The 26,572-nt window shown below is 33.3% G+C and overlaps 5 protein-coding genes, 1 long non-coding RNA gene and 1 other non-coding gene across 7 annotated transcripts; 6 read left to right on the top strand and 1 right to left on the bottom strand.

Moving 5' to 3' along the window:
• Positions 1 to 1,427: 1,427 nt before the first annotated feature.
• LOC112417480 (probable CCR4-associated factor 1 homolog 11) lies at positions 1,428 to 2,508 on the top strand. The gene has a single exon (XM_024773280.2). The coding sequence runs from the start codon at positions 1,527 to 1,529 to the stop codon at positions 2,343 to 2,345; it is 819 nt and encodes a 272-aa protein (XP_024629048.1). The 5' UTR covers positions 1,428 to 1,526; the 3' UTR covers positions 2,346 to 2,508.
• Positions 2,509 to 4,071: 1,563 nt separating this feature from the next.
• LOC11444153 (serine racemase) lies at positions 4,072 to 6,798 on the top strand. Its single transcript, XM_003630482.4, has 7 exons — positions 4,072 to 4,164; positions 4,754 to 4,942; positions 5,039 to 5,125; positions 5,222 to 5,452; positions 5,975 to 6,048; positions 6,150 to 6,336; positions 6,428 to 6,798. The coding sequence occupies exons 2-7, from the start codon at positions 4,767 to 4,769 to the stop codon at positions 6,672 to 6,674; spliced, it is 1,002 nt and encodes a 333-aa protein (XP_003630530.1). The 5' UTR covers positions 4,072 to 4,164; positions 4,754 to 4,766; the 3' UTR covers positions 6,675 to 6,798.
• Positions 6,799 to 7,556: 758 nt separating this feature from the next.
• Positions 7,557 to 7,629, top strand: TRNAA-UGC (transfer RNA alanine (anticodon UGC)). The gene has a single exon. It is a non-coding gene; the product is annotated as a tRNA-Ala (tRNA).
• Positions 7,630 to 7,887: 258 nt separating this feature from the next.
• LOC11412904 (actin-depolymerizing factor 7) lies at positions 7,888 to 9,563 on the top strand. The gene is made up of 3 exons (XM_003630485.4): positions 7,888 to 8,136; positions 8,493 to 8,752; positions 9,006 to 9,563. The coding sequence occupies exons 1-3, from the start codon at positions 8,134 to 8,136 to the stop codon at positions 9,154 to 9,156; spliced, it is 414 nt and encodes a 137-aa protein (XP_003630533.2). The 5' UTR covers positions 7,888 to 8,133; the 3' UTR covers positions 9,157 to 9,563.
• A 3,747-nt stretch (positions 9,564 to 13,310) lies between these two features.
• On the top strand, positions 13,311 to 16,972 carry LOC11435776 (RNA-binding NOB1-like protein). The gene is made up of 6 exons (XM_003630486.4): positions 13,311 to 13,446; positions 13,527 to 13,846; positions 14,410 to 15,505; positions 15,752 to 15,920; positions 16,314 to 16,430; positions 16,566 to 16,972. Exons 2-6 carry the CDS (start codon positions 13,534 to 13,536, stop codon positions 16,710 to 16,712), a joined length of 1,842 nt encoding a protein of 613 aa, XP_003630534.1. The 5' UTR covers positions 13,311 to 13,446; positions 13,527 to 13,533; the 3' UTR covers positions 16,713 to 16,972.
• Positions 16,973 to 19,149: 2,177 nt separating this feature from the next.
• Positions 19,150 to 20,430, top strand: LOC120577627 (uncharacterized). Its single transcript, XR_005643598.1, has 2 exons — positions 19,150 to 19,920; positions 20,166 to 20,430. It is a non-coding gene; the product is annotated as an uncharacterized lncRNA (long non-coding RNA).
• Positions 20,431 to 21,100: 670 nt separating this feature from the next.
• LOC11435777 (probable LRR receptor-like serine/threonine-protein kinase At1g63430) lies at positions 21,101 to 25,641 on the bottom strand. The gene is made up of 13 exons (XM_003630488.4): positions 25,120 to 25,641; positions 24,620 to 24,758; positions 24,405 to 24,476; positions 24,162 to 24,305; positions 23,923 to 24,072; positions 23,615 to 23,728; positions 23,470 to 23,534; positions 23,037 to 23,291; positions 22,732 to 22,937; positions 22,503 to 22,638; positions 22,267 to 22,424; positions 21,944 to 22,150; positions 21,101 to 21,619 (listed from the first exon to the last, which is right to left on the bottom strand). The coding sequence occupies exons 1-13, from the start codon at positions 25,202 to 25,204 to the stop codon at positions 21,374 to 21,376; spliced, it is 1,977 nt and encodes a 658-aa protein (XP_003630536.2). The 5' UTR covers positions 25,205 to 25,641; the 3' UTR covers positions 21,101 to 21,373.
• Between the last annotated feature and the right edge of the window lie 931 nt (positions 25,642 to 26,572).

Below are 26,572 nucleotides of genomic sequence, written 5' to 3'. Positions count from 1 at the left end.
CCAAATAGATCGCAAGGAATAATAAGAGTGTAATGTAAGACCATAATTGAATAGAAGAACACCAAGATAAAAGAGTAGTAGAGAATAGGGACAATACACCAATTTTTTTTGGTTACCAAGTTTAGTTCAAATTGAACTTTTATCGCTGAGAGAGCAACACTCTAATTCACTATCAAAGAGTTCTTTACAAAGAGTTACAAGGGTTACAAGAAATTAGTCTTCAACTGGCTTTAAAAGCAAACCCTAATTTATATAATTTTCCCGAATCTCTTCCCATGACCAAGACACTCAATGATTTCTCTACCTAAGTTGTTACAATTATTTTCCTACCCTAATTTCTATCTTAAAAAGAACTAATCATTAGCCTTTGACTTCCTAATGATCTCCTCTTTTAATAAACTCTAGTTTGCCTTAATCTCTCCTATCATGTGTTTCCACCCCCATGAATCCCTACCCAAAAGGCACTAACCTTTTTCCAAGAATCTCCTCTCTTGGTTCCCTAAGATTCACATCTTTCCACTCTCTCTCAACAAAACCCAAAAACATGAGCCTTGTATTTATAGAGTTCGTCCAGCCCTTAAAACTTGATGACCAAGAAAACAAGAAAAAAAAACTGTGTCTCCCCGTCGCGAGTCTTTTCCTCCGCATTGCGAGATAGATAGTGGTTGGACATCCTGCAATTCTTCGAGTTACGTGCCGCGAGTCATTCCTCCGCGTCATGAGATAGGCAAAACTGAATGTAAAATTTCAAAGCACATCTAACACTGACTATGGCCGACTTAGCTGTCAATACTTTTGACACTAGTTCGTTCAATCAAATCAAATCTTTTTATATTTTGATTCGATAAAGTATTGAAAATTGTTCAATAAAATCAAATCTTTTTGTACTTTGATTCCTCAAAATCAATATAATTTTGTTTATAAAAGTAATTTTTTTTAAGAAGTTAAACTAGCCCACCTAAATTGGCACCGGAGAGAATGGAACCTAAAACCTTGAAGAGGAGCACACTCTAAGATCCTAAATCAATATCACCATGCCAACCCAAGTGGGTTATAAAAGTAAATTTTGAATCAAAAAATAAAACAAAAGTAAAATCAAATATTTAATCAAAGAAATGCAAAAAAAAAAAAAAAAAAATTAAACAAAGAAAACCGACAGATAGTTGAAGCCGTCCGTTATAGTTTGTTGTGGACCCATTGAACTTGGACGCCGCACTTGACTTCCCATTCATCCCACTTAACACTGAATAGTAATACTGACCTGATTTGTTGAATGAAACAAAGCCACCAAAAAAGACACACTCATGTCATGTATTAACAAATAACACACGTCTTTAATTAACACATACGTTACCACTTTCCAAGCAATATCTCTGCCGTGTGTGTTTGTTTACTCTTCTTAATATAAAACTCTCCCTAAATATCTATTCTCTTCTCATAATCATACACAAACTTGATTTCCAGAGCCTTCTTTCTTTATACTTCTTTGTCTTCAAAATTAAGACTTGAATCGAGATCAATTTAAAATGAACCAGCTGAAGGAAAAGCCAATCATCATCCGTCAAGTTTGGGCATCCAATTTAGAGGTTGAATTTGATCTCATCCGTCAAGTTGTCAATCAATATCCTTTCATCTCCATGGATACCGAATTTCCCGGCGTAATTTATTCACCCAAAGTTGACCGCTGTAATCTTAAACCCTCTGACCACTATCGTTACTTGAAGGTCAATGTTGATGCTCTTAAACTCATCCAAGTTGGTATCACCCTATCTAATGGTAACGGCAACCTTCCTCATTTTGGTACAAATAACCGCTACATATGGGAGTTCAACTTTTGCGATTTTGATTTTGAGCATGACCTTTACAATCAAGACTCAATTGACATGCTCTGCCGCCAAGGGATTGACTTCAAGCGCAATTTCTCTCATGGTGTGAATTCGTCACGTTTTGCTGAATTCATGCTCACTTCTGGACTTGTCTTCAACAAATCAGTTGTTTGGGTCACGTTTCACAGCGCTTATGATTTTGGGTATTTAGTGAAGATCTTGACTCGAAGGAATCTGCCGAACCGTTTAGAGGACTTTTTAAATATTTTAACAATATTATTTGGAAAAAATGTTTATGATATGAAACACATGATGAGGTTCTGCAACGCTTTGTATGGTGGTCTCGAGCGAGTCGCTAGTACACTTAATGTGTGTCGAGCTGTTGGAAAGTCGCATCAAGCTGGATCAGATAGTTTGTTGACATGGCATGCATTTAAGAAAATGATGGATACTCATTTCTTGAATAATGAGGCTCAAAAACACGCTGGGGTACTATTTGGATTAGAAATTGCGACTTAGTAGTGAATTGTATACAAGAAAGCTGTAACAAAATTTTTTATATTATACATTCTTTGATTATTTACATGTTTTTAAGAATTATTCTCATCATCAAAACACACTTTTATGTACAAACAAGGTTTCACTTTTTAATCTCAATCATTACAAGTTCATGGTGAACCCATACATGATGTCACAAGTCCATGGTAACCAAACCCATAAATGAGCTGATCTATTTGTGCTTTATACAACTCTGCTCATTAAATATTCAGTCAAGTTAATTTGTTTGATTTTTTAAACAAAAAAGTCAAGCTTTATGTGACTCATGGACAAAAAAGTTTTAATCGGATGACTTTGAATTTTGATGATATTGATGATTGTGTTTATATCTTTTTTCTAATCAATTATTTTCTCTCATCAATTTTTTTTTCCTTTTGCACCGGTCAAGGACAAAATAAAAATCAAGTCCAAAGCTTCTAGTTACTAGGTTTTGTTGTTTATATTATTATTATTTTTTTAAATTGTCAACTGGCTAAAAATTCACTTCATAAAAGTGAATAAGTAAAAAATTATGAGTTCAAACTCTGATCCATACATATATAATGTAATATCTTTATCAAATATTACTATTATTATTTTAAATAGTCAATTGACTAGAAATTCATTTCATAAAAGTGAATAAGTAAGTTCCTTAAAAAAAAAGTGAATAAGTAGAAAATTATGAGTTCAAACCCTGATCCATACATATATAATATAATATCTTTATGAAGTGAGTTAAGTTTATAATGATTTATTATATATATTTTAATCTGATCATAAAAGTATGTAAACTTTTTCCTTATCGTGAGGGACTAACTTTGGCTCAATTGAAGGAGTGCCTAATTCGACTCTTCCGCACAAATCTTGTAAAATTCCAATGAATAAAGAATATCTAAGATTAATTTGACCCAATTTTTTTTTTACATGTCACTGTTATTTTACACGTTGGAAATCATGTCAATTCTGTTGTAGTATACAATCATACCTCACCAAAATAACAAATCAGTTTTATATGAAATTAAATGGAAGGACTAAGCCATCAAGGTGTCCCCAATTTCTAATCATTAAGAATCATTCCAGATGTTGTAGGTATTATTTTAGGCTGCATATTTTCTGTTTTGTTTGGAACAAAAAGTAAAGGAAGAGAAAAAAGCAAAGAAAGGAAAGAAAATATGCAACCTAGAAAGTCTTCAATTATTTGGTTTCACCCAATAGTGAGGCGGAATAGAAAAATATCGGGTGCACCCAAAAATTATTTTTCTCTTAAATGAAAAGAAAATAAGAACAATACAACCCCTTTTCTCATTTTTTTTGACAATTTTATCCAAATTTGTGTTGTTGTATCTAACTTTTAAAAGACATATTTATGTCATCTTGTATCTACAATACTTTTTTCTTTTACTTTCTATGCAATCAAATAAGAGAAGATAATTTTTTTAACTTTCTTTCCACTTCTTCCAACTTTCATTTTTGAAATTAGATGATATCTGATAAACTTATAAGTGATAACGAATAATATATCCGACAAAGAATAAATTACAGTAGATTATAACTATAATATTTGATAATGATAACAAATGAACTAACCAATTACATTTTTTTTTAAGAAAACTGACCGATAAATATGAAATGATATTATTAATATTTCATTTCTGTTTGATAAAATGCTAAGGATAAAATTGAAAAAAATAAAATAAATAAATTATAAACTCAAACCTGATTTAAATAGTCTGTCACTAACTAGTAAAATAGTGCGAACGAAAGAGGAGAGGAGAGGAGGACAGCATCTCCGGCCGAAGCAGTAAGTTTCGTGTCTTTCGTAGGTTCTGATATATTCTTATCAGTTATTGTACCTATTTGTTTTCTTTAACTACTTTGGCCATACGAGTTTACTCTGTCCAATTTAAGCTTTTTTTTGCTTTAAGAGAATTTTCAGCTTTAATTAAGTGATTATAACTTAAGATGAAAATAAGTTGTTTTCGAAAACTATCTGAGAAAACGTATGAATATAAGCTGAAATTAATTTATCAACTTGTCCTAAGTTGTTTCAATAATAATAAGTTATCTCAATCAATCTTACAAGTGTGTAAGTGTTCATGGCTCTCCAGATGTAAACTTAAACAAGTCAATCAAAATAGGCTATGAATTGTCTATTTATCTACGAGAAGGGGCACTACACTAGTAATTCGATGTTCGGCTGAGAGACATTTAAAGACCGACTAAAAAATTGTTCTACACAGAAATCAAACTCGGGAATAGGGAGGGAGGGAGGGAGGGAGGTTATTATATTTAGTTGATAAATAATGTAATGTTATAATTCTTTCAAATATGTATAAAAAGGATGGGGCACATTCCAAAAAGTGTCTTATGTATCTTTATTTACTTTCAAGATCAATTACTTAAATGGAAGAGGAGAGTCAAATACCAAAGGGAAGATATGCTGCTGATATTTCATCCATAAATGAAGCACATGCCAGAATAAAATCATTGATTCTTAAGACCCCAGTTCTCTCCTCCACCTCTCTGAATGCCATATCAGGAAGGCAGCTTTACTTTAAGTGTGAAAGCTTCCAAAAGGGGTGAGCTATGATATTTTTTTGTTGAATTACACAAATATTTAGATTTTTTTAAGAAAAGAGGATGATAAATTTCTTTTTAAATTCTATGGCCATCAGTGGAGCTTTTAAATTTAGAGGTGCATGCAATGCTGTTTTCTCTCTCAATGATGAAGATGCGTCTAAAGGGGTTATAACACACAGCAGGTTTGTTATGTGCAGTAGTAATTCCAGAAACTGATTATTTTTTCAAATCTTATTTTGTAATTTTATTGTTCTTCTGACGTTGTTCTCTGAAATCAGTGGAAACCATGCTGCTGCATTGGCTCTGGCAGCAAAACTACGGGGGATCCCTGCATACATTGTTATTCCTAAAAATGCGCCAACATGTAAAATTGAGAATGTGAAGCGGTATGGTGGTCAGGTTATCTGGTCTGAGGCCAATATGCGATCAAGAGAGGAAACTGCGAATAAAGTGTGGCAAGAAACTGGTGCTATTTTTATACATCCTTATAATGATGGGCGCATACTGAGGTACACTGTTGAATGTTGAATCGTTGATTATTGTTTAATGTTTTTGACTAAATGCCCCATCATTGAACTCTTTCTGAGGATAATCATGGGGTGGAATCATTATTTTCTTAGCGGTACACCAATCTGATCATCTAGTGTGTAAGTGGAGCTTAAAACTCTTTAGACATAGTTTGGGTAAACAACTTAATTAAGCGCTTACATGTAAGTGCTTATGTATAAGCTATTTCTGTAAATAAAAAAAATAAAGTCGAATTGTTTTCATATAAGCTATGGACAAGTGAAACAGGTTGAAAATAATTATGGACAAGTGATAAGCTGTTTTCATAAACTCCTAAACAGTCTCACAAATGCTCGTGTCAGTAGATACGTGCTATTATTGCTGAGATATATGATCATGATCTTCAACATCATGTCACTTTTGTTTATTCTACTTCAAAAACATGACATATAACATAGATATATGCTATATGTAATGGTGATTTGTAATCCAATGCTCTTTGACATGTTTGTTTGATCTTGCAGTGGCCAGGGTACCATATCCTTGGAGCTTCTGGAACAAGCCCCTCAACTAGATACACTTGTGGTACCAATAAGTGGTTTGTTTGCTTTTTGATGTCAAACCATCATCCAAAATGTTTCAAAATTTGCATTGATTTTGGTATCCCCTTCTTGATTTTCCAACAAATGAAAACTGCAGGAGGTGGTTTGATATCAGGAGTAGCATTGGCTGCCAAGTCTATCAACCCGGCCATTCGTATTTTGGCTGCTGAACCTAAAGGGGCCGATGACGCAGCACAATCTAAAGCAGCTGGAAGGATAATAACATTGCCCGAGACCAATACTATAGCTGACGGGCTACGAGCATTTCTTGGAGATTTCACATGGTAATAACAAATCTTTAGTAATCATATCATGAATTGAAAGTAAGGTTTTGTGGTCTCCTTCTGTTAATTTGTCAAGTTTGCTATTGAGCAGGCCTGTCGTACGAGATCTTGTTGACGACATAATAACTGTGGAAGACAGTGAAATTGTTAAAGCCATGCAACTGTGTTATGAAATTCTTAAGATTGTTGTAGAACCAAGTGGAGCAATTGGCCTTGCAGCTGTTCTATCCGAATCTTTTCAGAAAAATCCTGCTTGGAAAGATTGCAAGCATATAGGAATAGTAGTGTCAGGTGGAAATGTTGATATGGCCGTGCTTTGGGATTCTCTGAACAAATGAAATTGACTTTTCATTTTGCTTATGTGAATTTTGATTGCTCTTGATGAATGTTATTTCATTACTGATGTAATGATTTTGTGTGGACAAGTTTATCTCAATGCTACTAGTTAACTTTTGGATTGAACTCTTATTGATCAATATAGTTATTTAATCAACTTTTTTACAAGGTAAAAAAGAAAGTTGATGATATAAATTATAAATGTATAGTGTGTCCTTGCAATCATCATACAGTACTCAATGATTCGTCAATCCAAACAAATCAACATATGGAACTGGATGGTCCCTGTTATTTGACAAGGGAACTAGTAAGCTAGTTGTAAGTTAATGTGACTTGAAATGGTTGATAAAAGATTGATGTCAAATGTAGTTAATATTGTATTTCATCAATATAGGTTAAAAAGTTTTGAAATATGTATGCAGAGTGATTATATTCTTATTTAGGCTTTGTTTGATAAAAAATAGTAGATAGTTGTTGAACTAGTTGAAAATATGAAATGACATGAAAATATATTTAATTAATAATTTATTTATATTTTCTATTTAGATAATAGGGGTAAAATTGAGAGAAAACAGTGACAACCTTTAAGTTATAATCTACTTATGTAGCTTATAAAAAACACAATAAGCTAGTGAAAAGAAAAATATACAAGCTCATGAGAAGAAAAAATATGTTATCAAACATGTCTTCTTTTGTTATATGAGCATATATATAAGCTGTAATTTCAAAATTCTGTTTTACCAAATAGGGTCTTACTAGTATTTACTGACATGAAATAAAAGATATTTGAATTAACTTAAAATTTTAAGAAACAAGAGAATTCCACTTATAATTTTTTTGATTTCCTAAGAGATATCTTTATAATAATTTAAATTGAATAACATGGGGATGTAGCTCAAATGGTAGAGCGCTCGCTTTGCATGCGAGAGGCACGGGGTTCGATCCCCCGCATCTCCATTTTTTTTATAAATTTTCATTTTTTTGTAAAAAAATAACACAATATATTGGGTGATTATTACGAATTTGGATGGAGAAAAGTTACTTACCTGTGGAAGTGACTTTACATGATATACTTATCATATATATATATATTGGTTATTGAATTTTTTATGGATAACAAAAAGAAACATATTAACGTGGAAGCATGTTTGTTTGTAAAAAAAAAAAAAAAAACGTGGAAGCATAACAAATGTGTGGATACATTGTAAAGAAATCAAAATAGATTGTAACACATACATCCATTAATTTCTCCCTAAAGTTCTATTCTTCAACTACTATCTTAGTCTTGTCAAAGTTCCACCTCTCGCGCTCCATAAAACAAGGATCTTCATTCGTTATTTCCTCTCCATAGTTGTCATTGAGTCTATTCTATTGCTCCAATTTTTCATTCTACATTTCCCTCTTACTTCCTTTTCATTAACATTTCATTTCTCAGGGTGCTTCTTTCTCATTGCTGACAAAATGGTATGATTTCTCATGTCCTTTTTTTACACTATTTTTCTAGTCCAATAGTTGATGTTGTTTTATGAATAGGGTAGAAATAGGTCAATCTAATCGACACGTGCACATGACCTAGCCTACGTTAGACTCGGGCAAAACCAGACATCTGTTGCCTGATCCATGAATCCATGATGATGATTAATAACAGTAACTATAATTCCAAAGTGCATTTCAAGCTTTTGTTCACCAAACATCATTTAATCATATTAATTCACGATGTAAACGGAATGATTTATGTCGTGACATTCAGCATTTTCCTTAATTTTATTATTAGTCTAATGATTGGAGACTTATGTTGATAGCTTGAAATTTTATGGCAGGCAAATGCGGCGTCTGGAATGGCTGTGCATGATGATTGCAAACTGAGGTTTCAAGAGCTTAAATCAAAGAGGAGCTACCGGTTCATCGTGTTCAAAATAGAAGAACAACAAGTTGTGGTCGAAAAATTAGGCGAGCCCTCGGACAGTTATGATGATTTTATGGCTAGTTTTCCTGCAGATGAGTGTCGTTATGCTGTCTATGATTTTGATTTCACAACCAATGAGAACTGTCAGAAAAGCAAGATCTACTTTGTCGCTTGGTAACTTAATTATATAGACAAATTTGCACTTCTTTATTTGACATGCACAATTATACTTAGATCAATTGTTACTTTTAGCTACATTACTAATATCATTCAATAAGATCATCGGTAACAATTAATTGTTTTAAAAAAAATCTCTGCATATATTAAAAAATGCTAATACTGTTTGGTGCTCCATAAAATAGGGTCATGTGTGGTTGTCCACCACATGGCTGTATCTGAGTCAAGCGTTGATTATGTACCGTTGTAGGTCGCCAGATACGTCAAGGGTGAGGATGAAGATGGTGTATGCAAGTTCCAAGGATAGATTCAAGAGAGAATTGGATGGCATTCAAGTTGAACTGCAAGCAACTGATCCAAGTGAGATGAGCTTGGACATTGTGAAAGCGAGAGCCCTCTAAGCCTCTCTTTTTGCTAAATATATTCATTCTCCTTCCTTCACTGTTATGAGTTCATTCCTAGCTTATTGGCAACTTTGGGAGCCATCTTGTAGTGTCATATGCATCATTCTTCCTTGTATTTAGATACCTTGTTTGGTTTTCTAGTGATTTTAGACTCTTGGCTTGTTTGAACTTGAAGGGCTATATTATGTGTGGTGGGTTCAATATTAGTAACATACTATTTTATAGGTTTGCCAATTCGACCACTTGATTTTTCACTTGAGGTTAGATTTTGTGCAATAGCTGCTACGTACCAAAAGAGTTATTTGTGTAATGTCCTCTCTCTCTCTCTCTCTCTCTTTTTCTTGGTAATGTATGTTCATTTTCCTATCTCTTTTTATTGTGAAAGTATATTGGTATAGATATGACTTCAAGAGCCGTAATTTACATGTATGAAAAACCAATACAATCTATTAGCATATGAGCAGGTTGACACAATGATAAAGAAAAGTCGATTATACTTCATTATATCTCCAACTCTTTTCAACTTATGGCACATAATAAGTTTTTTATTTGGTTAAAAGAGTGCAAAACTGCACACACTAAGACAGGCAGCATCAAAAGATAATAAATAATTTGCATTCAGAATGTCAACCTCATCACTTTGCACAATGATGATTTGAGAAGACTGGCAAAGAAATCCATCGAAGTTATCTTATATGTAATCAAACAACTTCATAAAAATTACCATGTAGAAAATTACACGCAGGACTAAGAAAAGGATTGAAAATCATGTTAAATACTTAAAGCCTATCTGTCCTAGTAGAATAAAACATATAAAAGAATCTAACAAACTACCAGCAAATACAAATATGGAGGCACAAGAAAACAAGAAATGCAAAATTGAAAACAACACATAAAATCAAAAGAGATGCAACAAAGTCCAAATTGAGAAGTTTTTCCCAATAAATGTGGTTGAATATGGCCAAAGCAAACTACAACATAGAAATTTTAAAAAAGTGTCGAATGACTAAATTGCTGGAAAATAAACCATCAAATGTTTCAACATTAAAGCTTCACGAAACATTAAACCAAACACTGTGAGTGTAGTGTAGAGATTTTGAAATTTCAATTGTTCCCCTGAGATGTTCCATTTTCTATAATTTATATATAACTCTCTTCTCTTTCTTTCTGGTTGACTTTTGATAGTCCTTAACATATGATGTTCTAACAGTCGTTATGTCTTTGAAAGGCTAATGTTGGTATTGCCTTCCTATTGCTGCTTCTGACTTGAGATCAATTACTAGTATTATTAGTAAGTAGTATATGCCACTTGCTCATAAATCAGTTTCCCACGTCCATCTCCCAAATTTAATAACTATTTTAGGTTTTTCTTTGTCTCAGTTGAGAGATGAAGTGAAAATATCACATATTGCTCTAAACCAGAGCCATTATGAGGGGTCAACGCCAACCAGTTAATAGTACCACTAAAATAAACACCATTGTTGCGAACATAATTAAGCCTAAAAAGTAGAGACACGAGTAAGTGTTGAATATATTATCCCCGAAACTGAAAACTTTCACCACACTTGCTTGTTGCATTATTTTTCCTACCGTCCAACTCCACACCGAATGCTACCAGCTTACAAGTTTCAGTGGAAAGATCATAACCAAGATATAATTTCAAATTACTATGTGAAGAGGCTATTATTTTTTCAATTTCAATCCATTGCATGAACCAACAACCTGCCATCCACTGAATAGGGAGGTAGTCGATGGAAAGGTTAAGAGACTAAGATCAACTATTTGTTTATTCTCGTAAATGTATTGAGAAATTACGAGGTTTGAATTTTGTTTGGATTTATTGAGATGCTTTTGAACGAAGTAACGATCAGAGATGAGAGTTTTTAAAAACTTGTTAAGGCACCTTTTTTGTCCATTTGATTTCATATAAGGAGTTTCTACATGCAGGAAATTGACTTTTTTGAAAAAGTTACTTTTAATCTTAATGTTTGATTCATTTTTTAAATTGTCGATTACTGATTTATGACAAATAGTAATTCATCTAGTAATGCTTGCAACATCTTGGACTTACATGTACTATTTTATCGTTGACATCTTTAACATACAAACATAGTTGATAATATTATGTGATAGTCTTAAGTGTTACACTTTGTGGAGTGTTACACTTAGAACAAAGTAGGATAAAATTAGATTAAGTGTATTTTTGTTAGTATGAAAAATTGATGATACCATGAGACTGAACTTTTGATGCCATTGTACAAACAGTGGGGTGTTACTCACAACATTTTTTGATATTATAGTGTTAACTTCACCAGAAAAGTTATTTTCGTGACTTCACTATAGAATTTTCCTTCATATTACGATTGTTTAACTAACTGCTACATCCAAAAATTATAGGAACATCAACCCCGTTTTGTCCGACCAGGTATGATTTTAATCGGGCATACAATAGTTCGCAAGCGCTTCGCTACAAAATCTCTCAGTAGATATAGCACTACTCATAAACATACTTAGGGAGGGTCTACAAAGTTTCATAGCATTTCGACTATGCCTCCATTTATTTTGATTTTTCAACCAAAACTTGTAAATTGTAATTTTGGTTTGAGTAGACATACTCACGGGTCAAATCTCGTACCCTAATTTTGTATGTATGGTTAAAACATCATAAGAACGTTCACCATCGAATTTTACAGTTTTTAAACCATGAATGAATAAATTGTGAATTGTTTAAAAAATTCATAATCGTCGGGAACATAAATTAATAATTAATGTCTCGTTCAAGTAAATAAATATTACTTGAAGTAGTTCAAAATACTCCAGAAAATGCAACTGATATGTTAACCAAGCGAATCACTAGCGACAAGTTAAAATATTGCATGGACTTGTTACATGTTTCTCAGTGTTAAGAAGGAGTTATACCCCATAATTGTCTGGATGTGAATTTCAATAAGTAAATCTTCATAGTAGTTTGACATTCGACATGGTGGAAATTGTTTAATATGACATTTTTTTTAGCAATAAGGTAGCAAAGAGTTGCCTAAGAGAAGGTAATCAAAGTACATCAAAAAGAAAAAGATGGAGGGGACATAAACCAAAACCCCATCAAGCAATAAACCTAAAGCTAGGAAACCCTCATTTGTTTCTAACGAAATCCTCCCTGATATCATTATGGACATAGCTAAACATAGTGAGTTGTTGTGCAGACAAGCCAATATTGGCAAGTTTGTCTGCACAATGGTTGTCTTCCATTCCATATATATATATGAGAAACAAAAAAAATCCATAGACTTAATAATATGACTTATATACAATGTAAAATGGGTAGGGAGAAGTGAGACCATACCCTTACGTTGTCACAAATGCGCGTTCAATTCAACCGTTATATTTTGTGGTAAAGGGGGTATGACCCCCGAGGGTAAGTCTTAGGGTAATGTTGTAATACAATTTATATATGATTTTTTTTTTTAGGTTTTTTTTTTAAGTAAACGGTTTTTTTTTGTGGTTTTTTTTTTTCTTTTTAAGGAAATATATCATCACTTAACTTATACCTAGGGTTGGGAATAGGCCAGGCCGGCCTACGGCCTGGCCTGTTTTGGTCTGACCTGACCTGTTTAGTAGATAGGCATAGGTTTAGGTTTTTTAGAAAGTCTGTTTAGTTAAATAGGTCAGGCTTAGGCATCTATAAAAGTCTGTTAAGTCTAATAGGCCGGCCTATTAATACCTATTTATTAAAAAAAAAAATATATATATTAAAATAATTGCATACATTAAAAATATAAACACTTTTTTCTTTATCTATTAGTCCCTTAATAGGCTTTGTTGTTATAAGCTTTAATCTAGTTAAAATTTACTTATACTGAAATAGGCTTTTAAGTATGCTTTAAGACTTGTTTCGCCTATTTAGTAGGCCAAATAACTATTTGATGACCTTAATGTAAATTAGAATTGGAAGTAGGCTTTTAGACTAATCCTGGCTTTTAAATAGGCCAGACCAGACAAAAAAACGGCCTATGATAAACCATAGGTGAAGCTTAAGCCTGTAAACTTTTTTGTAGACCAAACTTAGGTCTATGAAAGCGTGGCCTGACCTGACCTATTCCCACCCCAACTTATGCCACTATAAACTTTAATTTCATCCATATAAATAAATAATAAATAAATCAGTGTGTCACACAATCAAACAAACGAACCACCATTGTCTTCCGAAACCCACCTAGAACCCTAACCCAAACATAAACGGCGGCAGACCTTTTCACACACATCCGATCAAATCATCCAATTTCGCAGGTAACATTCATTCTTTCATCACAAACAATTTTCACATCTTTTCTTTCTTCAACACAATTAACACAGATCTTCCATCGCAGCTGTACCATGGAAGAACCAAAAGCATCATGCTGGAGTAGTGTGGTGAAGAAGGAGGCACCACCACCTCAACAACAACCACCACTTTTGCAAACCGAACAGGTTTTGGAAGATGCTCGTAACCGTCATGGTATCTCTGTTGCTGTTGTTGATGCCAATGCTGTTATTGAAGCTGGCGAAAAGCTTCATGGAATTGCTGATAAGTTTGTTTCTGTTCCCGAAGTTATGGAGGAAATTCGTGACCCTGTTTCTCGTCATAAGCTTTCTTTCCTTCCCTTTGATATCCAAACCATGGAACCAACCCCTGAGTCCATCAACAAAGGTATCCTTTTTCTTTTTTAACTTTTAATAACATTAATACTTGTGTAGAAGAGCTTATGACTTGTCCATAACTCGTTTTCAGCTTATTCCTGCAAAAATTTTAGGATAGCTTACGAGAACAGCGTATTTGCGAGCAGTTTGATTTTATTTTATCATTTGTTGTAGAAATAATTAATACATAGGGCCTGTTTGGATAAGCAGCTTATAGCACAAGTGCTTATCATGATAAGCGCTTATGTATAAGCTATTTTTGTAGCGTAAGATAAAATAAGCCAATCCAAAACACCTTATGAAAATTGTCATAAGCTGTTTTCATAAGTCTCCAAAACAGCCTCACAAAACTTATGTTAGCAGATAAGCTCAAATAAGCCAATCCAAACCGGCTCATAAGCACTTATATGAAAACATAAGCAGTTATAGGAAAGGATAAGCTGTTAACTAAGTTATTTATCCAAACGGGACCTTAGTATATAATGTCTTGTGTTTCTGTTTGTTTGTAATATATGAAAGTATATTTTGGATTCTAACTTGGAATTCTTTTTTACCATTGGGATGTGGTGGTAGTTGTCAAGTTTGCTAGGGTTACTGGTGATCTACAGACTCTATCAGATGTTGATATCAAGCTCATTGCCCTAACTTATACTTTGGAGGCCCAGATTCACGGAACAAAACATCTCAGGGACAGCCCACCTCCTGTGCAAACAGTAAATGTGAAGAGGTTGCCTGAAAAGGACATGCCGGGATGGGGTTTGAATGTGCCTAATTTGGAAGAGTGGGAGGCATTGGAACAGGAAACTGAGGACAATGCAAATTCCGGTTCAAGAATCCTTCCCCTGCAGGACTTGAGTTTGAACATTCTTCCTCAAGATGATCAATCTGAGGTTGGTTTGGTAGAGCATACTGGTGAAACTCTTTTGGAAATTCTGGAGGGTGATGAACGTGGCGGTTCAATGAGGCGAAAGAATTATATTCCTAAGAAAAAGGTGATAAACATTGAAGGGAAGATGGTTGCTGATGGAATTGATGCATCTCAAGGACAAGTTGATGACAATGGAGGTGATTGGATGCCTGCTGTCAGTCGTAGTACTCACAGGAGATTTCTAAGAAGAAAGGCTAGACGTGAGCACTATGATGCATTATCCAGTAATCAAGATCAACAAGATATGGAAGAAAACATTGATGGCAGTGTTTGTGAAGATGATAAGACTTCAAACCTGGATGTGCACCAAAGTGATGATGAGAAACATATTGAAAATGTTGTTTCCAAGGATGATATGATATTTGCAGAGAACAATGACGGTGAAACCATCTCTGCAACTCTGAAGCAGATGACTCTGGAAGAAGGTTCACTTGAAGTTCTTAATGAAGAGCACAAACCAAGTCTGTCCCCTGAAGATAGCAGTGCAAATTTGGCTGCTAAATCGTGTGAGACAGATTCAGTCAATGACATAGTGAATCACTCGGACATTGCAAGCCAGTCAAGTGAAGCTGCTGATGTTTCATATGCAGATGATGCCAGTGAGCAAAGTTGGATGCTTAGATCTTTGTCTGAATCTACTGTGGCCTGTATAACTGGTGACTTTGCAATGCAGAATGTTCTTCTCCAAATGGGTTTGCGCTTGCTGGCACCTGGAGGATCACAGATACACCAGCTGCACAGGTAATTGTTACTAGTTAGTAGCTTCTACAATATTCACCATGTTATTATAGATCACCTGTCCTTGCTATTTGGAGTAAATTTTTTAATGTGTGACGGGATTGAAACTTGTATGTTTTGTTAAACATTGTGCAGTATTATGCTCATGCAATTTCACATGCCTATTTCTTATAATCTCTGATACTATCCTACGAAGCACAATATGCTGTTGTATTTTACGTGCTTATCTTTTAATTATTTGCATTCCAGATGGATACTCAAGTGTCATGCCTGCTTCACTGTTACTGCTGAAATTGGGAGGATTTTCTGTCCAAAATGCGGAAATGGCGGCACCTTGAGGAAGGTAGCTGTCACTGTTAATGAAAATGGATTAATGATGGCAGCCCGTCGACCTCGAGTTACATTACGTGGCACAAAGGTGAGTATATTATTTATGAGATACTGGGAGATATCAATTGATTTTTGTTATGTCCATTAGTATGCTAGTCATTTTATAACAAAATGAGTTCTTTCAGTCATCACTTGGTCACCTTTGTAGTTGTTGAATACTAGATTCATGGGTAACTAATAATAATTAATAAATAATAGATTTGGAACTTAGATTATAATGTATTTTACACCGGTCCTGGAGAGATATAAGATCTGATGAGCATGTTTATACCACAAGTTCTCTTAGATAGATGTTGATTTTCAGTTGTAGGAATAATCATGTATCTTAAGAATGGTTAAACCATTTACAAGAGGGATGATATATATTATGTTTATTTTTCTATCACTTAGCTGTTCATGATTTTTCAACGACTATGTGCAGTTCTCATTGCCTTTACCTCAAGGTGGAAGGGATGCTGTCACAAAAAATGTTATTCTCCGTGAAGATCAACTGCCTCAAAGGGTACTTCATCCTAAAACAAGGAAGAAAGCCAACAAGGTTGTTTGTGTGTTTAAATACATATATAGCTAATGTTCGTTTCCCACGAGTGTGGTGTTCTTTATTTTTATTTTTTTTCTCAATCATTTTGAATATCTTCAAACTAACCAAGCTACTTAATAATACACTTTGTAGGACGACGACTTCTATATGGTGGACAATGTCTTCAGCCACCATAATTCTAAGGGATCTCCTTTCCAGCCTCCCGTCAGGAGAGCATTAGCAACTTTCAGTGGGAAGAGAAATCCAAATGACAATCACTACTCACGCCCGCGTAAGTAGTGGATATTCAAAACTTGGCTGGCTTTTGTACCCCCTCAATTTTGTTTTTTATTGCTATTGGAAGGTTGTTTAATTTATAAAAGAACATGATTTAAGGCATGGTCATCTGTATAAGATTTAGTTTGGGTGATATATGGAACATGATTAACATCATGATTTGGATTTTATTTGCCTAGGGTATTCCTTTTATTTTTTTGATGCGGTTAACTCTGAAGTAAATGATGTCTATGAATCACATTTTGTTTAATTTTTCCTCTTCATTCTACAAGATAATCTGTCTTTAAAGTTTAAATACTTCCAATCAATGGTTTGGGTTATTTCTTCTGGCTTTCATTCTAATCCATCTGCTATTTACTCATAAGTTTCCCTCATGAGTTTTAATGCTGTTAATAATCAATAATTTGAGAGTACGGATGTCAATGAATACCCACGAGCGAGTGCGAATAGCAGTCTTCTGCTTGCTGAAAATGCTACTTGTGCTTTCCTTGATATGTTCTGCTAGTAGGTAATTTTTAGCAATATTCTAGGATCCCCAGGGTATAATCAATTTAAAAACTTATTTCTTCACGCAATAATTTTAATTATGTATATAACTAAATAATAAATGATAATAATACAAAAATTATATCATTATGATTTTACAATAAAATTAAAACTCCATATAGGACGAATGTGGATATGGGTACCTTTGATGTCCACCCGTCTCCATCTCCTGTTGTTATATGAATTTTTATTAAAGAGTTTGTTTTTATTTATAATAAAATGTCACAATTTTAAAGGTGTGTGGTTATTGTTTAAAAGATTTTGTTTACCCTCGTTTTATATTATATACTTTATATGATGTGATGTGAAGAATAATATTATCTTTAGGTTCCTTCGAAAAAAAATTGATCTTTAGGAGTAGCCATTGTAGGAAGGAGAGGAAAAATTTAATTCATATCTTTTCTTATTCTAGAAAGAAAATCAAGACACTTTTTTTTTTTTTTTTTTTTTTTTTATGGAAAAATCAAGACACTTATGAGTCAAATAATTACAAAATAATTGTAATGAAAATTAATCATCCTTTTGCCGTGCCTGCCTTATGTAGGTTAATATAATCAAAACAAAAAATATATATATATTTACTACCTCCGTCCCTATATGTAAGACCTTTTTGCTAAAATCACGGTAATTAAGAAAGTGAATATTTATATTAAAATTGTTTGTAATTATTATTGTTTTTACAATTTTATCTTTAAGATAAAGAGTTAGTTTATGTTTTCCATATGTTTATTTATTGTTGATTGAAGAAAAAAATGTATAATAAATAAGAATATGTATGTAAAAAAAATAATTAATGTAGTTAGAAATAACAAAGAGGTCTTACAAAAATGGATAATTTTTTTTTTCAAGAAGGTCTTATAACAGGGATCAGGGACGGAGATAGTAATTGTTAACACTCTTGATCGGAAATTCTGCAAGGCAAATCAACTCTCATTATTCTCATTTCACCAAAAAAAAAAAAAAAAAAAATTCATTATTCTCATTTATTCTCTTTGCAAATCTCCTACAATCAAGAGAGATTAATCATTTCCCTATTCCCACTCGTGAGTTCACCAATGTGTATCACACACAACAAACAAAACCATAACATTCGGTAAAATTCACACTCCATCATCCTTTATCAAGGCTCATTCAATATTTCTCTTTTTTGTTGCAAAGTTGTGTAACTCTCATCCACTCTACTCTCTGTGTATGGTCTAAGGGTATAATTTCCTTTCAATAGTTTTCTATATCATTTCTTTTGATCTTAATCTTGAATATCTTTTCATTCAAGCCTTGAGTTCATTCCTTACGCAACGTCTATAGATCCCAGAGTTCGTGTCAAATTCTCGCCGGTAGAAGGAAAGCATCTAAGGTAAGAGTAATTACCATACAACTGAAAATTATGCACTGGATTAAAAGTCTACAAAGTATTTGTATTCTTAAAAGAAAAAGATTTATTTTGTGGCGTAGGATTTGTGTGAAGAATGAACTAATAATATAATACATACTAAATAAATCAAAGTTTAAAAGATATGGTCTGACCTATAAATATAATGCTCGTTTTGTTGTGGAGTCAGGGACAATGTGCGTGACACTTAATTTGGATTTTTTTTTTCTTTTCGAATTACCTTCTATATATAAAGTTTAAGGAGATATAAAGTGTAACATTTTTTATTATTAATATTTTTTCAAGGGGTTATTATTACTATTTTTTTTTAGACAGGGGTTAATATTATTTTTCACGTAACCCTACTTTTACTTCTTTACACGATCTTGTCACCGACATCCCATAAACCGTTTTTTTCATCGGCTGTTGTCTCATCCCACTAAGTATTCTACTGAGTTTGCAAGATTTCATGGTGTCGATGTTGTCTTTTTGGGTTTTGGTTTTAGTCGAGGACCTGACACAACTAGTCCGTTTGACAAAGTATTAGTTCCCATACTCTACCGAACTGACTAGTTGCGTCTGGCCCTCCACCCAAATTAAAACTTAAAATAGCTGACAACGGGTTCTATTCCAATTACCAACGACGACACATGAAATCTGACGCATTTGATAGAATGCTTGGTGGTCATCCTTGGCATATATCTTGATTCTACTTATTTATTTTCCTCCTTCCCTTACAACGGTGGAAAGCGGTTTTGTAAGTTAGGAATGCGGTTTATGGTCCGTTAGTGACGATATTGAGTAAAGATGTGAAAGTAAGGTTTAACTTTGCTTGGATGGTATTGTAGGGTTTATGTGTTTGATTTTCCGTAGTTGTTTTTGGGGCATATTGGCAAGAAAATTATATCTTGGTGGTGGTACCTGTTAGGGTTGGAAAAATATTGGACAAGGTCAAGTTCTTTGTAACACGAATTTGAAGTAAAAAAAAATATAAACTAAATAAGAGAAATGTGGAAGAAAAAAAAAACAATCAACAAATGAGAGATAAGAAGACTAAGCAATTAACAAATGACGTACAAAGCCAACACATACTGTACGATGCAGTCAATGTGAAAAGAGAAAAGCAAATAACAAAAGCTAGACGTAGTATCATGTTGCATTATCCAGTAATCAAAGTATGGAAGAAAGCCTGGATGGTAGTGTTTGTGAAGATGACAAGGCTATGATATTTGCAAACAATGAAACCCAGCTGGAAGAAGTTTGCGATTGCTGGTACTTGGAGGATCACAGATACAGGTAATTGTTTTGCTTCTTCAATATTCACCATTTTATTATAGATCACCTTTCCTTGCTATTTGAAGTAAATTTTTGTACGTGTGTGTGAAGGGATTGAAACTTGTATGTTTTATTAAACATTGTGCACTATTTTGCTTATGCAATTTCACAAGCCCATTTCTTCTAATCTCTATGATGCTACCCTATGAATCAAAATATGACATTGTATTCTATGTGCTTATTATATTTATTAATTTGCATTCCAGATGGATACTTAAGTGTCATGCCTGCTTCACTGTTACTGCTGAAATTGAGAGGATTTTATCTGTCCAAAATGTGGAAATGGTGGCACCTTGAGGAACTGTCACTTTTAGTCCATTTTCATTAGTAGAGGATGTTCAAAACTTTGGTTGGCTGGCTTTTCTGCCCCTCAATTTTGTTTCTTATTGCTGTTGGAATAGAAGAACGTAATTTAAAGCATGCTTCATCTGTATAAGATTCACGTTATTATATAACTAATTTAAAAACTTATTTCTTCACGCAATAATTTTAATCATTTACAACAAAATAATAATACAAAATTTATATTTATATCATTATATTTTACAACAAAACTAAAAGTCAATATAGTACGAATGTGGATATGGGTACAGGGTACCTTGAGGTCCACACATTTCCATTATAAAAAATAATTGTATATTTAGTTGATAGTACTTTGGTTTTATCTTCCTGCACATGCTCTGTCAGCAATGCTTCTTGCATGAAGAGGACTTATTTCACTGCTTTTTGTGATTGCCTCACTATCTTCAGTTTTGGATGAGACTTTGATTATCCTTTGTGGCCGGGTTTTCTCTTGGATTCTGAGAATTCTTTCTTTACTTTTGAGATGGCCCCGGTGATTGTGATTGGTGGGACGCTTTTTGACATTGGTGTTTGGGGCGGTTGTCTTTGGATCTGGAGAAACATAATTTTTTTTATATCATGTCCTCGAAGTGATTAATGTTTGTTAGAGAACCTGTGAGACACATAAGACGAATTCTCCTCTCCCAACAAAATATTTTTCACACGCAAGAGTTGGTCATCGAACATATATGAAATTGAGTTCTCATCTTTATATTTGGTTTGTTAGAGAGTAAGACTATATTAATATAAATTTTGTAAAATAAAGAACCATTTTTAAACAAAAAAATGGAGCATATTGTTATATAACTTTTGTGGTCCTTTTCTATAGCACAATCTTTTTTCTTCCATTCATTTATCAATTTATGGACTTCTACTTGTTAGCCACCAATACAAGATACTTGTCATGGATTTATCCTTACACATTTCCTTTTTGAGCAATTATTTACAAGTAAACTATATATATAACTAAATAGGAAGAAAAATAAATCAAAAGTAAGTGCTCATAAAAGCATATATTCAGTTATAGGTCTGCTTCAGTGTATGTTGTTAGTTTTGAGTATTGAGCACTCAATTATGATGAAAGTGCTAGTTCAGCCCAAGCTAAAGATGATGACTTGAGCTCCACACTTATCGATGTGTCGATTCTGCTTTCGAGCATGCTGCACAACTCTTGCATTGATGGACAGCCATTGGAGTCAGGACTAATACAAAGTGTTATCACCTCACATATTACTCTGAGCTCATCAGATCCGAAATGTTTCAACTCAGGATCCACTAAATATGACATTACTTCTGGCAATTCAAGAAAATCCCTGGCCTGCACCACATATATGAGTATAACATTACAGATTTGATCCTTTAAGTGTTACCTTTAGTAGAAGTATTAATAATAAGGGTTTAGCTCCTGAGGAAACTCTTTAAGGATTCTAATCAAAAAAGTTATTCCAATTTATTTATTTAAGAAGTTATAAAACATTTCAATTTTCAATGCATTGAATATACATATTTTCATAAAAACTTACTATTTTTAACTTTTAAAGAATGCCCTTAGGGCGTCGTGGGAAGTTATAATTGGTGAACAACTCAACCGCACCTAAGCTTTTTCCAAAATAATTATAATAATCTTGAAGAAATTTCTTACCCAATCCACCAAGTAACCTTTGTCCTTGCAGTATGGAGATCTCCCACTGATAATCTCAAGTAGAAGTACTGCAAAAGCATAAATGTTTCCTTCGGTATCAAGATGGCGAGCTTGAAGGGAGTTTGGAACATCACCTTGGCTGCTAACAGAACCAGAATTTTTTTCTGATCTTTCAAGAATCGTCTTCCAACTTTCAAAATCAACCAACTGCAATTAAATTTTTCCATTACAATGCAACAATAACATACAACACATAAACATCGATGGATATCAAATGACTCTTATATATATGCTAGAAAATTTAAACAAGGTTGCATGCACACCTTGGGGGAAAAATCTTCTGTAAGGTATATAGCATTTGAATTCAACTCTGAGATAGTGAATGGAGGTTCAATTTCATTGTGCAAATACTTAAGTCCCCGCGCAATGCCTATGATAATTTTCATGCGCCGCGTCCAAGATAACCGGAACCCTTCTTCATCTGCAGTCACAACTTCATATTTTAAGGAATTGTAAAACAAACACAAAATACTATTACTAGCTAAGAATATAAACTTACAACAATGTAGGTGCTCATAAAGTGTGCCATTTGATGCATAATCAAAAACCAGCATCCTAGTAAATGGACTGTTCTCTCTACAATAGCCTAGTAGCTTTCCTGTATTCTCATGATTTATCCTTGCCAAGTCTGCCACCTGAATGGTACCAATAGCAGAAAAATTTAACGGTTTGATTGATTGTTTTATCACGTATCTTGCACACTGAGAACATTGGAATGATCTATTTACCTCTCTCTGAAAATAAAGTTCAAGGTGTCCAGTCCAATTCTCTTCCTTGATGCAGAGAGAAATTGCAGCAATCTCAGGTCCACCTTTCATTGTACCTTTGTAGACCACACTATCTGGCGAAGATCCGATTATATTGCTGAAGTCTTCACAAGCCACCTCAAGCTCTTGTCTGCTATACCTCGTCACATTTTTCAACATCTCAGAATCTGCAATTTGATATAGTGTTAAATATGTTCAAACTAGCCATAGATATATTGGTAGTAAATAAATACACAGTAGGAATCAAAGAAAGTGGAAAATCAAACCTATATATACAGAGATTTGCTCTTTCTCACTTGAGGATTTCTTCCAAGGAATAATGATGGATGATTTGTTGTTAAACCTTTGGATAGCAGTGAAAATACCAATCAGAAAGAGAGAACCAACCATGGTTCCGGTTGCTATTTCTAGAGCCAAAAGCCAAGCAGGTTTTGAACCTCCTTCATGCTTTGATTCATGTTCAGCTTTAGACAGGTGTTTTGGTTTCACTACTGGATGACCTTGAGCAGGTGAAGCTCCAGCTGTCAAATAATAATTCATTGTTAGATGTAAAAAAACAAGTTAGTAACAGTTAATGGTAAAAAGTATATTACAGTAAATCTGTAATTATATTATGATTCAGATTTATGACATGTCCACAAAGATACATCCTAATCGATTTTTAGATTTGAAATGCAAAATATCTAATATGTTACGTACCACATTGAACTTTAGTCCGCTGTTTTACATCTTTGACACGGAGGCAATTCCCTTGAAAGCTGGTTCTGTATGACAGGGTTCATATTTTCTAAGTAAGGAGGTTGATTAGAATGCCACATGCCAAGAAGATTAAAAGAATAAGTACCTTGGAAGATACTCCAAGCATTTTGGTATGCTACCAACCAAAAAGTTATAAGAAAAATCTGCAACTTTAAGCGACGAACGACAGAATCCGGTCGAATTCGCATTTGTGGCATACCTGAATAAATAATGTAATTAATAGGAATCAGATTAACAAGATCCAGATTTTGATAGCATTACTTGTAATTTTATACTACTTAGTTGTGAGCTTGACTATACATGAATGAGGAAAATAAATCCATAAGCAAAGTATATACTAAATAAAATTTAAATAATTTTCCCTAAAAAAAAAAAAAAAAAATATTTACTCACAATTCATGCATATTTGAAGGAAAATTTGAAGTGCTAGCAGCAGGAACAGGCCCTTCAAGCTTATTCCTATCAAGCCGAAGTTCTTGAAGATATTTCAAATTTGCAAGCTCTGAAGGCAATCTACCAGTCAAACCATTGGACTGCAGATTTCTACAAGAATTCAAATAGTTTCCAATAGTCAATAATTCTCTCTAATTAGGAAAAACATAATGGTGATTTCCAATCTCTCGAAGAATTACATTTTTACAATTTGTGTCAAATTTCCAATCTCTCGAGGAATTGGTCCAGATAACTGATTCTTTCCCAAATCCAACACCTTAAGAGATTTTAATGCGCTCAATTCTTTCGGTATTGTTCCAATGAGATTGTTGCCATGCAATATTCTACAACAATAAGAACAACAAATTAGTCACAACCATGATACTCTAGTACTATAGCACAGACTCACTAATTAAATAAAGTTTTTTGGATGAGAGTCATACAGTTCTTGCAAGTAGGTTATTTTCCCGATTTCTGGAGCAAGAAACCCTCTTAGTAATGCCCCTGATATGTTTCTGCAACGAAGAATCCCCAGTCACAAGGAATTACATATACATAAGCATTTATTATGCTATGAACATTTAAATAAACTGTTTATCCAAAGAAAGTCTAATTACATCCCAAAGAAAATCTGCTAAATGGACCAATTGTAGCTTACAGCTTGATGACATGATCTCGAGTTCCGGTGCATGAAACTCCATTCCAGTCACAAGGATCTGAATCTAAAGTATTCCAATTTGACAAAACCATATGTGGATCTTCATAAACAGCTTCTTTGAAGGTTGAAAGCGCCCCAACTGTGCAGAAACACAAAATCAACAGTTAAAAAAGAAAAAAAAAACACAATGCAAAGCAATTAATAATGTAAATGCTGAATACCATAATTCCCAATTTCCATTCTGGAAAAAACAAGACAAAAATGAAAAGTAATTAATTAACCTCAAAAACTTCTAAGTTCAAACAAGAAACATAAAAGAAATTTTGCTACATGATCATATTAACTCTACACACATTAAGTTATAATTTAGAAGAACTCATTAATATCAGATTAACCAAGTTTGATGCTTTCTTTATCTTTTCTTACCAACCAAACAGAGCTTAACAAAGTGAAAATTCAAGATCTGAGAGAGAAAATGAATATAAAGCCACATCTAGTACCTTCATTTGATACCACCATAGCAGAGGCCACAAAAGAAAGCATAGAAACCAAACCCATAAACAACAATGAAGTACACAACTTCATTTTTTTCTACACTCTATTAATTGTTCCTTCTTCCTTGTCAATTCAGCAGCTTCAATCTAAGCAACAAAGTTCAAAGAACTTTTTGCAGCAAAAACTGAAAATCCTAGAATTTGGTGTGATTTTTCTACCTTAAAAACAGATACAAATTAGGCCAAGCACAAAGGTTCTAAAAAAAAAACACTACTAATAATGTAGTAGTGAAACAGGAACAGAAACAAGAGTTTTTAAATCCTAGATTTGAAAATGAAGTGTTAGTGAGAGAAAGAAGAGAGAGAAGCAAATTGTGAAGAAGAGGGACAGAGACATTGACAGTGTACTAGAATAAAGTTTGAAGACAACCTAGAAGAGGAAGAAACTTGGATTCAAAGAGAGTTTATCCAAAGATTGGATTTTGATGGCACTTGCCTGAAAAATAGACCCCTTTTTATTTCTACTTGTGATGTTAAATAAAAATGGCGGTTTATTTATATTTTTGGTGCAAATATTCATTCTTTTTCTCTTGCCCAACTAAATGAAAAATGACTAAGCTTGTGTTTGGTTCTCCTCATTGATTTTTGATAGAATCGATTATATAAAATTGATTTTGGTTGACTAAAAATTATTTGTGTTTGAATATATTCATATAAAAATGAGTTTAATTATAAGTTTGTGTGTGAAAATCAATTCTAAAATCAAAAGATATAAATTATAGCTTCAAGACAAAATCAATTATATTTGATAGCAACTAAACATATCAGAATCAATTCTAATCTCTTTAGAAATGAAACTAAACATACCCTCAATTCATAATCGTGAATTCAACTCTTGTTGTTACCGTAAAAACTTTGGTAAATTATTCTTTGAGCCATTTGTTTTAACTACAGTGATTCAAACAACAGTTCAGCTAAACTTTATATAATTGGAAAGAAAAAAAAAGAACTAATTTAAGTTTAAATACCTATGAAATTTAGGTATTTTTTGTAGCAATGATTGAAGTTGCAGAAACAAATGAGATCTTGTGTCTCTTCAAATTCCGTGAGACGAAAAATTGGTGGCTTTTTTTTTCTGACCCTCTTGTCAAAAAAAAAATTCATGTCTTACCCCTATGAAAATTATTTATCAAAATAACCCACTTTTTTTTTTGTCCTTTTCCTCATTCCTGCCATTCAAAACGACGGGAATGAGCCGCTCTCTGACACATGTCAAATCCTGACTGGACATGCAGGTTTGACATTTTTTTTTTAATTTGTTTTTCCATTACCGCCATTTGAAATGGTGGGACTGAATTTTAATTTATTTTTTTTCCATTTTTTGTTTTTTGGGCAACATTTGTTTATTTAAAACACAAATAATAATGATAAATAAAAACATAGTAATTTATTTGAACAC

This window comes from Medicago truncatula, chromosome 8, assembly GCF_003473485.1.
Source record: "Medicago truncatula cultivar Jemalong A17 chromosome 8, MtrunA17r5.0-ANR, whole genome shotgun sequence".
In the NCBI taxonomy this organism is placed as follows: domain Eukaryota; kingdom Viridiplantae; phylum Streptophyta; class Magnoliopsida; order Fabales; family Fabaceae; genus Medicago; species Medicago truncatula.
Note: the sequence above shows the minus strand (reverse complement) of the source record. Positions and strands in the feature narration are given on the sequence as shown.